Here is a 13848-nt window from a genome sequence, read left to right as displayed (position 1 = left end):
ATAAAATCCTCTGAGCAGTCTTTCAAAAACAAAGTTCAGTCCTGTTTAGGAAAAAACTATCAGGCAATCAGAACTTTCCTACCCGAATCCACAGGTGTTGATTTGAACTCAAATCTGATATCATTCAATGTTCATCTCACGGGGAAGGCTCGCCATCTTAGATCGTCGCGCCGAAATGAACGCAGTTCCAGCAGGACAAAAAAACCCGACCTGAATATGTAACAGGCAGTATTTAGTTCACAATACACATTAGGTTCACTGCTTTTAGGTTAACAACAGTAATTAGTAGCACTTGTTATCCTATTGAACATTTTGTGCTACACTTCAACCGTAATTAGACAGCTTAGATAACATTATATAACTTAAAGAAAGAAAACCACTCGTTCAATATTATCAACAACAAAATATGAACATTACGAACTCATATACACATACTCTTACCATTACATAACTTTTTGCTCGTTAACATCAGACCTTATCAGCATTTCATACCAACAAAGAAACACGTTTTCACTCTCTCTCAATTTAAACACATCTGTACACAATAAATTACATTTATGAAAGTTTACACATTTCAAAATGTGTACTCACCAAATCCAAAGAAAATAGATCATATAAATGTCTCTTTTTCAATCCTCTCTGTCGATCTGAACTTTTACAAAAAGTTATGCTGCTGCTCGTCTCGCAGTAACGCAGAGAATGTAAAATGGCTTCCCCCATACAGAACTAACGTGGTGGGGCGGGACATCAACAATAAATCTCACGTAATTGGACAATCATTAAGATGTCAATCATCACACTGAAATGCGTTTCTTTTTGATTTTTATCATTTTTCTTGCATTCTTTAATAATTTCTGGTTAGTTTTAACAACTCTGTTTAATTCCTTTTTATAATTAATTTGTTTAATTATAAAGGGTTACACTATCACCAGACAACTCGTTGGTGGTTTTTCAATGTATGCTTCAGACACGTGTCACGACGAGGTGTTCCCCATAACGCCCCTTTAGAGGATGCAGTTCGAGGTTCCTTGAAAGTGAACCTTTGGTTTGCTCTTAAGATTTTTGTTGCATTTTATAGCCAGTGAGTAAACCAATCATTAAATCCACAGCAACATCCACCCTTTGCCCTTCCAGACTCCAATGAGCTGTAAATTCTAATGTTTTGATTCTTTAAAATACAGCTCCTGTATCCGTTTGGTTAGATTATTATAACTGCATTCAGTCCTGCAGTTTGCCACAGAACCTGCATACAACAGCACAAGTATCACAACATAAATATTTGTTTAAATAATGGAAGATTAGATTTATGAAGAATAAAAGAAAAGAAAATTCATAACTAATTATATAAATAAAAGTTTTAAAGCCAGAGACAAAACGATAACTGGTATTAATTTCCAATATATGTATTAAAGGGTTAGTTCACCGAAAAATGAAAATTATGTCATTAATGACTCACCCTCAAGTCGTTCCAAACCTGTAAGACCTACGTTCATCTTTGGAACACAGTTTAAAATATTTTAGATTTAGTCCAAGAGCTTTCTGTCCCTCCATTGAAAACGTATGTACGGTCTACTGTCCATGTCCAGAAAGATAATAAAAACATCTTCAAAGTAGTCCGTGTGACATCAGAGAGTCAGTTAGAATTTTTTGAAGCATTGAAAATACATTTTGGTCCAAAAAAAGCAAAAACTACGACTTTATTCAGCATTGTCTTCTCTTCCGGGTCTGTTGTGAGTGCGTTCACTGCAGTGTAGTGATATTCTGTTCGCAAACGAATCACTCGATGTAACCGGATCTTCTTGAACCAGTTTACCAAATCGAACTGAATCGTTTAGAATGGTATGCGTCTCCAATAAGCATTAATCCACAAATGACTTAAGCTGTTAACTTTTTTGATGTGGCTGACACTCCCTCAAGTCAAGAACTGTTTCTGTCGGACACGTCCGATTCAAGAACCAAGGAGCTGATGATACTGTGCATGTGTGATTCAGTGTGATGCAGACTGACACACAGCACATCTGAACCGAAATGATTCTTTTGGTGATTGATTCTGAACTGATTCTGTGCTAATGTTATGAGCTTGGGTAAACCGAAGGCTTGAATGGAGGGCAATCATCGCCAATGACGTCATTACGTCGAGTGCAAAAAAAAAACGGTGAACTGTTTTCTTCATCTAGTTTATTGAATCGAATTGTCCAGAAGAACCAGTTTGCGGAAAAGAGACAAACTTCCCATCACTACTGGTGATCAGAAAACCGATGCAACCGGATCTTGACTCGAGAACAAGTCAATCTTTCGTTCGCTATCTGGCTCGGCTCGGTGTTCATCTTCAGTTCTCTCTTCACAGCAGTTCAGTCAGTGTACTGTTTGAGTAAATGAATTACTCCGGGATATTGGCTTGTTTTAACTCAGAGGGAGTGTCAGCCACATTAAAAAAGTTAACAGCTTAAGTCATTTGTGGATTTATGCTTATTGGAGACGTGAACCGTTTCAAACGATTCAGTTCGATTTGGTGAACTGATTCAAGAAGATCCGGTTACATTGAGTGATTCATTCGCGAACCGGATACCATTAAACTGGTTTGTTTTGAACTTTCTCACAACAGACACGGAAGAGAAGACACTGCTGAATAAAGTCATAGTTTTTGTTATTTTTGGACCAAAAATTATTTTTGATGCTTCAAAAAATTCTAACTGACCCTCTGATGTCACATGGACTACTTTGAAGATGTTTTTATTACCTTTCTAACCATGGACAGTATACTGTACATACATTTTCAATGGAGGGACAGAAAGCTCTCGGACTAAATCTAAAATATGTTAAACCGTGTTCCGAAGATGAACGGAGGTCTTACGGGTTTGGAACGACTTGAGGGTGAGTCATTAATGACATAATTTTAAATTTTCAGTGAACTATCCCTTTAACTAACAAAATGACTTTTATAGCAAATGAATGAATACTAACTTAATATTATATAATTATGCCCCAAGTGTTTACATACATATGCAAATAACACTGATATGTTGTCGATATAATTCATGTAATGAAAGAAGCCTACAAGCAACCTGCGTGTTTTTGAATGATAAAGTACATGCAGTTTAATAGTTCATATATAACATACAGTGCAAATGTTCTCACTCATATGTTTGTGTGTGACATGTTCCTATATGAAGCAACAAATGAGGGAAATTCACACCTGTTCTCTTCAAACAATGTGTCAGCATGTCTACTGCACTTCTGTTCATATCAGTAAAGATTGTATAGATACAGTCTAGGTATAAAACCCTCTCGTGGCTGTAGTGTTGCACTAGCTTTGGACATCTATACGGTAAGAGAACTCATATGCTTCCTTCTCTCTGTTCAAAGAAATTTATATTTTACCAGACTGTAACATTGTTGGAGCATTAGATGAAGAAAGGCACTTGTTTATAATAACTAAACAGCATGTGATTACAAAGTAGATAAAAAATGTATTGTATCCCATTTTGTGTCCTCCTTGTGGATCTGAAGTATTACTGTAACACACAGAATTCATCAAAGTTATGTTGAATATCTTTATTATGGAGACATATTATGATATGAGCCCTGTGATGCCATATCTCCAGGGTGTTTTTCCTGCCTTTGCCCAGTGACCATCTACAGAACAAGAGGGTAAAAATGGGTGGATGTTATGTATATTAGTAAAAGAGCTGAATTTGACCTTCATTTGAGGCATTCTGCATAAACAGCTGGCACAGCTGTTTATCATAATATCTGTCATAATATGTAATAATAATCTGTCATTTATCATAATTTATGTCATAATATGTCTTCAGCTCTTTACTAAGCTCTTTTACTGGTTCTTTCTGCAGTTCTTTGGACACCATGTTTGTAACCAAGGTGACTTTTGGCCTGTTGGCCCTGCTCTTTGTCTTCTCTGTTAGAGCTGAAGAGATGGTAAGACACACACACACACACACACACACACACACACACTTATATCAGTTTACATCAGGTTGTCAAAAATGCATGCAAAAACATTGCATTATGCATTATGCATGCATCTCTCTGATACTAATAATTGTTATAATTAAGAATATAAATGTATAGGTTTGACTTAATAATTAATGTTTCTTTTCCATGTCCATTTTGTGTGTGGTGTTGTGGCATAACTCACATGCAGCCTGGTAAGTCAAATAGTCCAGCAGACTGACAGTTTCTACATGATGAACTGAATTAAGTACTAGCTCATTATTGAATGTGTTGATGTGTTCTTATTATAGTTGTTGAGGACAAGTCTGCTCAGCTGTCTGTGTCTGAACTGCTGCACAGAGCCAACAGAGGCATCAGTATGTACTCACCACATACTCACCAATACACATCATTATGCTGTAGCTGATCTTTACTAAATGATCCCAAATGAACTGCTTATGTGTTAGTTCCTGAACCTGATGAGCCCAAGCTAATGGATGACATTGCTGTGAATGAGAGAAATGCTGATCCCTGCACCTCCCGTGGCTGCCTCTGGCCCAAATACAGCGACGGCAAGATTTATGTGCCTTACGTCATCGCCAACCACTACTGTAAGTTACCAGTATTATGGTAAATGTTTTTATTCAGAGCCCAAAGAGAATAAAAAATAGACCAGACTCTCTGCTGTTCCTGATATTAGGGTAGAGCCTTATGATTAAGTTTTATTATCAGTCTCAAAGCATGTGAGTGAGAAATAAAAAAAGTTAAATTTTCCATAGCAAGCTCTCACCTTTGCCCTTTCAGCCTCCCGTGAGCTGGAGATCATCAAGCGTGGTTTGGACTCTTTCTCCCAGAGCACCTGCATCCGCTTCTTCCCCCGCAAAAATGAGAGAGACTATGTCAGCATTGAATCTCGCAGTGGGTACGTAACAGAGACATACTGAATAAACATTTCACATTATTGTCAAGATAAGAATGACAGGTAGAATCCTCTGAATGAGAATTACTCTAACATTTTAGAATGATGACAATGAAAAGGATACAAATCTATGATCAAGAGATGGAATTTATTGTCTTACAGATGCTACTCGTACGTTGGTCGTCAGGGTTATAGCCAGACTGTGTCTCTGTCCCGTAATGGCTGCCTTTACCACAGCACTGTGCAGCATGAGCTTCTCCACGCTCTTGGCTTCAACCATGAACAGACCCGTAACGACCGTGACAATCACATCCAAGTCATCTGGGAGAACATCAGGGATGGTATATTGTTAATAACTCATTAACTCATTTCTGAATAATACATGTAGTGATTAGTTCTGTAAAGTGCACATCTTCTAGACCAGTGTTTCCCAAACTTTTTTTCTGGGGACCCACATTTTAAAGTCGATAAATCCTTGTGACCCAATAAACATTAGGCCCATATAGTTCATATATCACAAAGATAATTTATGCATTAACAAAATATGTATGACCATTTTTAAGGTCAGTTAAGCTTCCACTTAACTATTTAAAAGAGATACAGATATTTGACAAAGCACAATTATTTTTTATTTACCTGTTGTTGACAATAAGTAAAATGCAGACGTGAAATGAGAAAGGAAGAGTTGACAGGGCATCTCATTGTTTTCATATTCTCATCATTACAGTGTACACAATTTATACTTAATGAGACAAAGTGCAAAATAGGGCAGTTAATCATTTATTTTTCTTCCTATCATCAATAAAACCAGACAGAATCAATGCATGCCTTTCATATAACATTCAATGCTTTGCACATCTACCAGAATAATATGAAGTTTCTTACTGAAATATTTTTTTAAACTTTTTTATGCACCCACTGTAATATACACATTTTATAAAGTGCACAGTATGACAGGCTCTCATTTTTTTGTTCATGAGGAGAGTGCAACACGCATATCAGGTGCAGCATTCAGTCTATTCCTCTATTTTGTCTTTATTTTTGTGAGAACTGAGAACCCAACTTCACATTTGTATGTAGTTGTAAAAGGAATAAGCAACAGTATGCTTGCCTTGCTTAAGACAGGGTATTCAGATGAAATGCTTACCCAAAATGATGATAATGTCATTTTTATGGCTGGTTGCCGAGTGCAGAGCGCAGCTAAAGAACAAAAAAAAAAAAAAAACGGAAGAAAACGACGAGCTCTCTCGTGCGGCTATTTGGTGAACTACACATATTAATTTTTAATCAAGAGTATATAGCACACTGAAAAATAGTGCTCGACTTGGCGACCCATACAAAATCTCCCGCGACCCACTTGTGGAACCCGCCTTTGGGAATGACTGTTCTAGACTAAAGGGTGTTGTTTGTTTATCAGACATGAAGTACAACTTCAACAAAATCAACACCCTAAACCAGGGAACTCCCTATGACTACAGCTCTGTGATGCAGTATGAGAGGTGAGGGAGCCTACAGTACAAGGACATGTGGTTCCTCTGTGTGTAACACTGACATCTAACTGCATCTGTCACTCGCTCTGTCAGATACGCTTTCTCCAAGAATGGCCGCCCCACTATGGTACCCATTCCTAACAATAATGCTGCGCTGGGCACATCTACTCAGATGAGCCAGAATGACATCATCAGAATCAACAGGCTCTACCAGTGCTGTGAGTGACACACTACTGTCTAGAAACCGCACCACCACTATTTATTGCTGGATTTATTAATGAGTGATTGCATACATTTTCACTGCATTGTCTAGCAATATAGTGATATACTACATACATGTTTTCTAATGTACATATTACCTTAATGAGTACTTATAAATGCTTTTTTACTTTTAGCACAAAAATAAGTAAGGGGAACTTTAAATTGATCTTTGGTGATTTTCCTATCCTTTAGGAGCAGTGTAAAGGCATTCATGCACCCGGACTTGCAGCTCAGAAGAAACAACTCACTGAAGATCCAAAGACTCCTGAATGTTGTTGACTTCTGTGCTGAACCACCATCATTCTATCTGATGTGTTAAGCAAAATAATACCAATAAATTTTCCAACCAAAAGAATGAGTGAATTTCTGTAAAGAAATGCATCATCCACATTTTTTTAATAGTATTGTAATATCTAATAATAAATGTAATATTTTAAATGTAATATAAATGTAATTTAATAATAACACATTCACAGATACAAACAATTTATTCCACGTGGTTCTAAAGAGGCTAACTGATCCTGACTCAAGATCAGAGATTATTATAATTAATTACTGATTTGATGTGGAATGTTTGCTTATAGAATGTAATTTTACAGCAGAGAAAGTTTCATGAAGTAGTTTTAAAAAAAGCAGAACTATCTCATTGAACAATGCATCCATTTTTACAAAAGGGGACATCTTTGTAGTCTTACCTTTTTTTATTAGAGTATGATTTTTTTAGGATTCATTACACTGAACCTTGACATCCTGTGCATGAAATAATATTTTTATGGCCATAAATAAGGACAACAGCAAAAAACAAATGTGGATTTTATTTAAATATATTTCATTTAAAAATCATTACAGTGAAACATCAGTAATACATCTGCATTGCAGAGAAGATAAATAAACATTTAAGTTTATATGTTATAAAATTTCTTCACTATTCCATAAATGAAGCAAAAACAATAAAAATAAAATTTCACTAATTTCACTTGTTCCCACACTCCTCATACGACTGGGAGGGGTGGAGGTATTGATCTCCTTATATCAAAAGAATGGAAATATGATCTTCAACCATCACCTACAGGTTCATTTGAATCACATGCAATTACTGTAACCCACTTTGTGGTCATTTATCGTCCCCGAGGTCATTTGGGAAACTTCTAGGAGGAGTTGGATGTGCTGCTATCAAACTTTCCTGGAGATGGTACTCCTCTTGTACTGCTTGGTGACTTCAACATCCACCTAGATAAACCCCAGGCTGCTGACTTCAACACTCTGCTCACCTCATTTGATCTCAAGTGAGTGTCTACTACAGTGACTCATAAATCAGGCAACCAATCTACGAGTGCTGCTGCTCCGTGGATAACTCTTTAGTTGCTCCACTGCACACCTCAGACCACTTCCTAATTACTGCTAACCTAGCACTTACTCTTGAAGCAGCACATGCTCCAACGCAGGTCACCTTTCGACAGAACCTATGCTCACACTTTCTATCTTGCCTATCTTCTGTGGTTTCATCCTCACTTCCTTCACTCTCTCAGTTTTCAGCTCTGGACACAAACAGTGCTACTGACATGCTTTGCTCCACTCTTACCTCTTGCTTGGACAACTTTTGCCTAATGTCATCTAGACCAGCACGCACCACCCTATCTGCCTCCTGGCTGTCTGATGTTCTCCGTAAACATCACTCTAAACTCAGGGCTGCAGAAAGGGAAATGGCATAAATCAAGAAACTCTGCCGACCTCAGTGTGTATCAGTCTCTCCTCTCTTCCTTCTCTGCAAATGTTTTCACTGCTAAAACATCCTACTACCACAACAAAATTAACAACTGTTGTGATGCTCGGACACTCTTCAAAACTTTCTCTTCTCTTCTTAATCCGCCTCCACCTCCTCCTCCATCGACCCTTACAGCTGAGGACTTTGCAGTTTTTTTCACAAATAAGACAAGAACCATCAGTGACCAATTCTCCACACCGCAGACTGAGGATAACTTCAAAACAACCAATGCAGACTCTCTCTCCTCCTTCTCTACACTCTCAGAGAAGGACGTTTCCAAACTTATTCTGTCCAATCATCCTACTACTTGTCCACTTGATCCGATCCCCACTCACCTCCTTCAAGCGATCTCTTCTTCAGTCATACCTTCACTTACTCACATTATCAACTCCTCTCTTCACTCTGGAACATTTTCCTTAGCATTTAAGCAGGCTCGGGTAAGCCCACTGCTTAAGAAACCATCTCTAAATCATGCACTTCTAGAAAATTACAGACCGGTAACCCTTCTTCAGTTTATTGCAAAGACACTTGAGTGAGTTGTGTTCAACCAGCTCTCTATGTTCCTTGTACAGAACAACCTCCTGGACAGCAACCAATCTGGCTTCAAAACTGGCCACTCAACTGAGACTGCCCTGCTCTCGGTTACTAAAGCCCTGCGACTGGCAAGAGCAGCTTCAAAATCCTCAGTACTCAACTTACTGGACCTGTCTGCTGCTTCTGACACCGTTAATCACCAGATTCTCCTGTCCACCCTCAGAAAGATGGGCATCTTTGGAACCGCACTCCTGTGGTTTAAGTCCTACCTCTCCGATAGATCCTTCAGGGTGTCTTGGAGGGGTGATGTTTCTAATTCATAACAACTTGCTACTGGGGTTCCTCAAGGCTCAGTACTTGGACCACTTCTCTTCTCCATCTACATGACATCATTAGGATCTGTCATTCAGAAGCATGGCTTTTGTTATTACTGCTATGCTGATGACACTCAACTCTACTTCTCATTCCAACCAGTTGACCCAATGGTAGTTGCTAGCATTTCAGCCTGTCTGAGTGACATTTCTAGCCAGATGAATGACCATCACCTTCAGCTCAACCTTACAGAACTGCTGGTAGTTCCTGTTAACCCATGGTTTCATCACAACTTCTCTATACAGCTGGGTTCATCAACCAAAACTCCTTCCAGGACAGCCAGAAACCTAGGAGTTGTGATGGATCATCAATTAAGCTTCACCGACCATATTGCTACAACGACCCGGTCCTGCAGATTTGCCTTATACAACATTAGGAAGATTAGACCCTTCCTGTCAGAGCAAGCCACCCAACTTCTTGTCCAAGCTCTTGTTCTCTCCAGACTGGACTATTGTAATGCTCTCCTGGTGGGCCTTCCTGCATGTACTATCAAGCCTTTGCAACTGATCCAGAATGCAGCAGCGAGGGTTGTCCTCAATGAGCCAAAAAAATGTTACTCATGTTACTCCTCTCCTCATCAGGTTACACTGGCTACCAGTAGCCGCTCGCATCAAATTCAAGGTACTGATGCTTGCCTACAAGACGACCACTGGCACGGCACCAACATACCTAAACTCACTAGTTCAGTCTTATGTGCCCTCCAGAAGTTTGTGCTCTGCAAGTGAACGATGCCTTGTGGTGCCATCCCAAAGAAGTTCAAAATCACTCTCACGGATCTTTTCCTGGACTGTGCCCAGCTGGTGGAATGACCTCCCAATCTCAATTCGAACAGCTGAGTCTTTATTCATTTTCAAAAAACATCTAAAGACTCATCTTTTTCGCCAGCACTTAACCAACTAATACTAGCACTTTTCTTTGTTGGTCTTTCATATTCTTAAAAAAAAAACACCTGGCTATGCATTCTGTACTAGACTAACTGAGACTTGTCATGGCACTTGTATACTGTTATTGTTCTCTTGTTGATCTGATTACTTCTTTTGTTCTCATTTGTAAGTCGCTTTGGATAAAAGTGTCTGCTAAATGATTACTGTAAATGGAAATACACAAGTTTCACAATTTGAGTTGAATTACTGAAATGAATTTTTAAGCTGCTATCGGAAACATCCTATTTCCTATTTATAAAGTCGTGATTACGAGCTCGTTGCATTCTTTTCTGTTAAAAATAACAGTGAACAGTGGTTTGTGAATGCTGATGCTTAGCATTTTTACATAACATTAGCAAACATAAATTTGTTTGGGAACAACCCCTCCAGTGACCCATGATTTGTCTGTAGGCTATGTGTATACAGAGCCATGAGCAACGGACTTTCATAATAATACAAAACTGCGTTAAGGCGTAATAAAATAATTATCGGCATATATATATAGTACAGACCAAAAGTTTGGACACACCTTCTCATTCAAAGAGTTTTCATTATTTTCATGACTATGAAAATAAAATGGGGGCGGGGGTTCTTATTGTTTGAGTGCAGTAATGCTTTTTAGTGTTTTGAAATTCAGAAATGACATCACTGTTTTAGAATCCCTGCATGTAAGGGAATGTTTAAATGTGAGAAATGAGGGGTGTGATTTGACTGTAAGATGAGATTCTGTGTGTGGTGTGAAAAGAAGGTACAGTTCCCTCTCTCCTGGCAAAGGGTGTGAAACAAACGCACGCGGGAGATGCATGAGGTGGTATGTGGCAGACTGCTGGTCTCTTAGCAACAGCACATGTACAGGAGAGATAAGAGATGAATTCTCTCTTCAAAGTGATATGTCTTACATATACAGATGTGATGATATCATCTTTAAAAAGACATATAATTCTGATAGTAAAGAGGGATTTCCTTGTCTAAACTCAGATCACTCACAGGTGCTAAACGCTGACCTAACCTAACCCCAATATTATGAACAGCAACTGTAAAATTTTAATCAAAGACAAAAGACACTCCACGTTTGAGTGATAATGTGTCACTGAATCTTGATCCCTGTCTAGTGATGTTGTAAAAAGCATAGTTCACACAAAAATGAAAATCCTGTCATCATTAGCTTGCCTTCATGTCATTGCAGTATTACTTTCTTTCATCTGTGGAACATAAAAGAAGACATTTTGAAGAAAGAAATGTTTTGGTTACTATTGACTTTCACTGTATGAAGACAATGTCAAAATATCATCAGTTATACTTATGTTCTACAGAAGAAAAAAGTCATACAGGTTGGAATGACATTATAGGTAAACAATGACAAGATTTGTATTTTTGTGAGAACTAAAGAGTGTGCCAGTGAAAGGAACTCTTTAGTCTCCGGAATCATCCACTGGGCTGAATTGTTATTGCACACGTTTCATTTTAGAGTGATATAATAATTATTCTTCCTATTAATCGGCCTGGAAAGAAATTGAGAAACAAGATAATGTAGTTTTGATTTAATGCTTTGGTTTGCATATGAGTAATGAACAAATTACCCACAAAAATAGGTCAGACAATGAAATGTGTGCACACAAAATTTCATGACCTATTTACTCTCACCTCCAGACAATTAAAGAACACACACACACCACACATTTTTCCATACAGAGAGCACATTCTCTCTTTTTCATTAGCTTCTCCTTAAATAGAGCAAATATCACAGAATATCATTTGTGGTTCTCAGTTATCCTCTGCAGTGTCTTCAGCAGCTCCTCCTAGATATCAGTGTGCTCCAGTTCATCCAATACTGTCCCTTTTCCTCCGCCATCTGCTCCTCAGGAGGTGAGAATGGGTTTGAGAAGTCCCCCTGGGGACAGGATAAGCTACCTTCCTCTCTCTCTCTGATCTTTTGCACTCGCTTGCTCTCCCTCTGTCTCTCACTTTTTGGCAGATGGCTGTTTATCAGTCAGAGCACCAGATCAAGACTCAAACAAATGGTCCTAAAAATCGTTCAGTCCCTTAAGTCTCCTTCTCTATTCATTTCCATTTGGTTAAGAAGCTGTTAATTAGATTTTTTTGGATGGCACTTTTTGTTTTTTACTCCCCATGAGCACATCAGTGTGATTTCATCAATGTGAAATAAACTCATCTAGGTTTGGAACAACCTCATTAATGTTGACCAATTGTTGCTGTTTTATTCCACATTTCATAAAGCATGTGATTAATTCTATTGAAAGCCCTAACAATAGCACACACATATAGTATAAACATATATTTGCTTCATTTAGTTCTACAGGTTTATGAATAATGTGTAGATATTAATGTGTAATTATTGTGCTCTGGCACATCAAAAAGAAGACTTTGCTTTATGAAATGGTTCAAATTTATATAATCTCTATATTGAAAGTAACATTGTGTTAAACTGCAGCCTCTAACATACATAGTTTGTTTGCCGTTCCTTTAGTTAAAGATGTAAATAGCCATAAATTACCAAAAATAAATCAGTCACAAAAAGATCATTCCTTCTGAGTCCTGACAGACCAGGGACATTTCACAGAAACCATCCGACAAGACACAAACACTCAATAAGACACACAGGCACCCTGCTAGAAGTGACAAACTAATGAGGTGAGAAAGAAAGAGGGAGCAGAGGGTTGGAGATTGCGTGAGGTGAGAAATTTGGTGGTCTGTAGATTAAGCCTGAGAACAGACATATATTTATTCTATCGTTTTATTGCTCGCTATCTCTGACGTTCCCTCTCTCTTTGAAGGAGTTATTTTGAGGAGATGGAGAGAAAATGAGCAGTGTCAGAGAGAGCATGGTGGGAAACTGGAGCTCAGGAAATTTGTTCCATCTAATCCCCGTAACTGGAGAGATCTGTCAAGTAAAATTCCCTCTCTGTCACTCGCTCCCTTCTTGGCACATACACAAACGCACAGACACATTTCTTGTCACGGATTGCTGCCATGAGGCATGAAGTTTGGCACCTCTCCTTCCAGAGCAGTTTGTCATGGTCTGAGCGTGAAATTGAAGGGATGCATGCATTACTGATTTCATGTTGCTCAGTTAACTGCTCCTGGCTGCCATGCTCATGTAGCGCTGCTAGCAATGCTAATACACTAAACAACAGTTTGTGTTTGCCTTCTGACTAAACAGATTACAACTTGTTCTACTAGTCACCTTGTGAATCAAAAGTTGTTTCATAGCTCCTTGTGAATTTTTTTGTTTGTCAAAGTATTTTTTCCCAGTTAGAAATAGGAAGACATGCTATTGATTTTTTGTTAATTTATCATGAACTTTACTTTATCAGACGTAGCACCATTATATGGATATCAGAATTTAACAATGTACTATAAAAAATAAATAATAATGCATAATTATAATACAACACGAATTCCGGAAAAGTTGGGACGTTTTTTTAAATTTGAATAAAATGAAAACTAAAAGACTTTCAAATCACATGAGCCAATATTTTATTCACAATAGAACATAGATAACATAGCAAATGTTTAAACTGAGAAAGTTTACAATTTTATGCACAAAATGAGCTCATTTCAATTTTGATTTCTGCTACAGGTCTCAAAATAGTTGGGACGGGGCATGTTTAC

At 38.1% G+C, this 13848-nt stretch overlaps 1 protein-coding gene across 1 annotated transcript; it reads left to right on the top strand.

Moving 5' to 3' along the window:
- The first annotated feature begins 4171 nt into the window (after window positions 1-4171).
- Window positions 4172-6601, top strand: LOC132114580 (low choriolytic enzyme-like). Its single transcript, XM_059522770.1, has 6 exons — window positions 4172-4328; window positions 4419-4562; window positions 4756-4873; window positions 5033-5211; window positions 6288-6369; window positions 6454-6601. The coding sequence occupies exons 2-6, from the start codon at window positions 4445-4447 to the stop codon at window positions 6584-6586; spliced, it is 630 nt and encodes a 209-aa protein (XP_059378753.1). The 5' UTR covers window positions 4172-4328; window positions 4419-4444; the 3' UTR covers window positions 6587-6601.
- The last annotated feature ends 7247 nt before the right edge of the window (window positions 6602-13848 follow it).

The sequence above is a fragment of the Carassius carassius genome, chromosome 3 (genome assembly GCF_963082965.1).
Source record: "Carassius carassius chromosome 3, fCarCar2.1, whole genome shotgun sequence".
In the NCBI taxonomy this organism is placed as follows: domain Eukaryota; kingdom Metazoa; phylum Chordata; class Actinopteri; order Cypriniformes; family Cyprinidae; genus Carassius; species Carassius carassius.
Note: the sequence above shows the minus strand (reverse complement) of the source record. Positions and strands in the feature narration are given on the sequence as shown.

Coding starts and splice junctions, on each gene's coding strand:
- LOC132114580 (XM_059522770.1), top strand. CDS start 4,445: ATGGATGACATTGCTGTGAATGAGAGAAATGCTGATCCCTGCACCTCC. Junction 4,563..4,755: donor CGTCATCGCCAACCACTACT/GTAAGTTACCAG, acceptor TTGCCCTTTCAG/CCTCCCGTGAGCTGGAGATC. Junction 5,212..6,287: donor CTGGGAGAACATCAGGGATG/GTATATTGTTAA, acceptor TTTGTTTATCAG/ACATGAAGTACAACTTCAAC.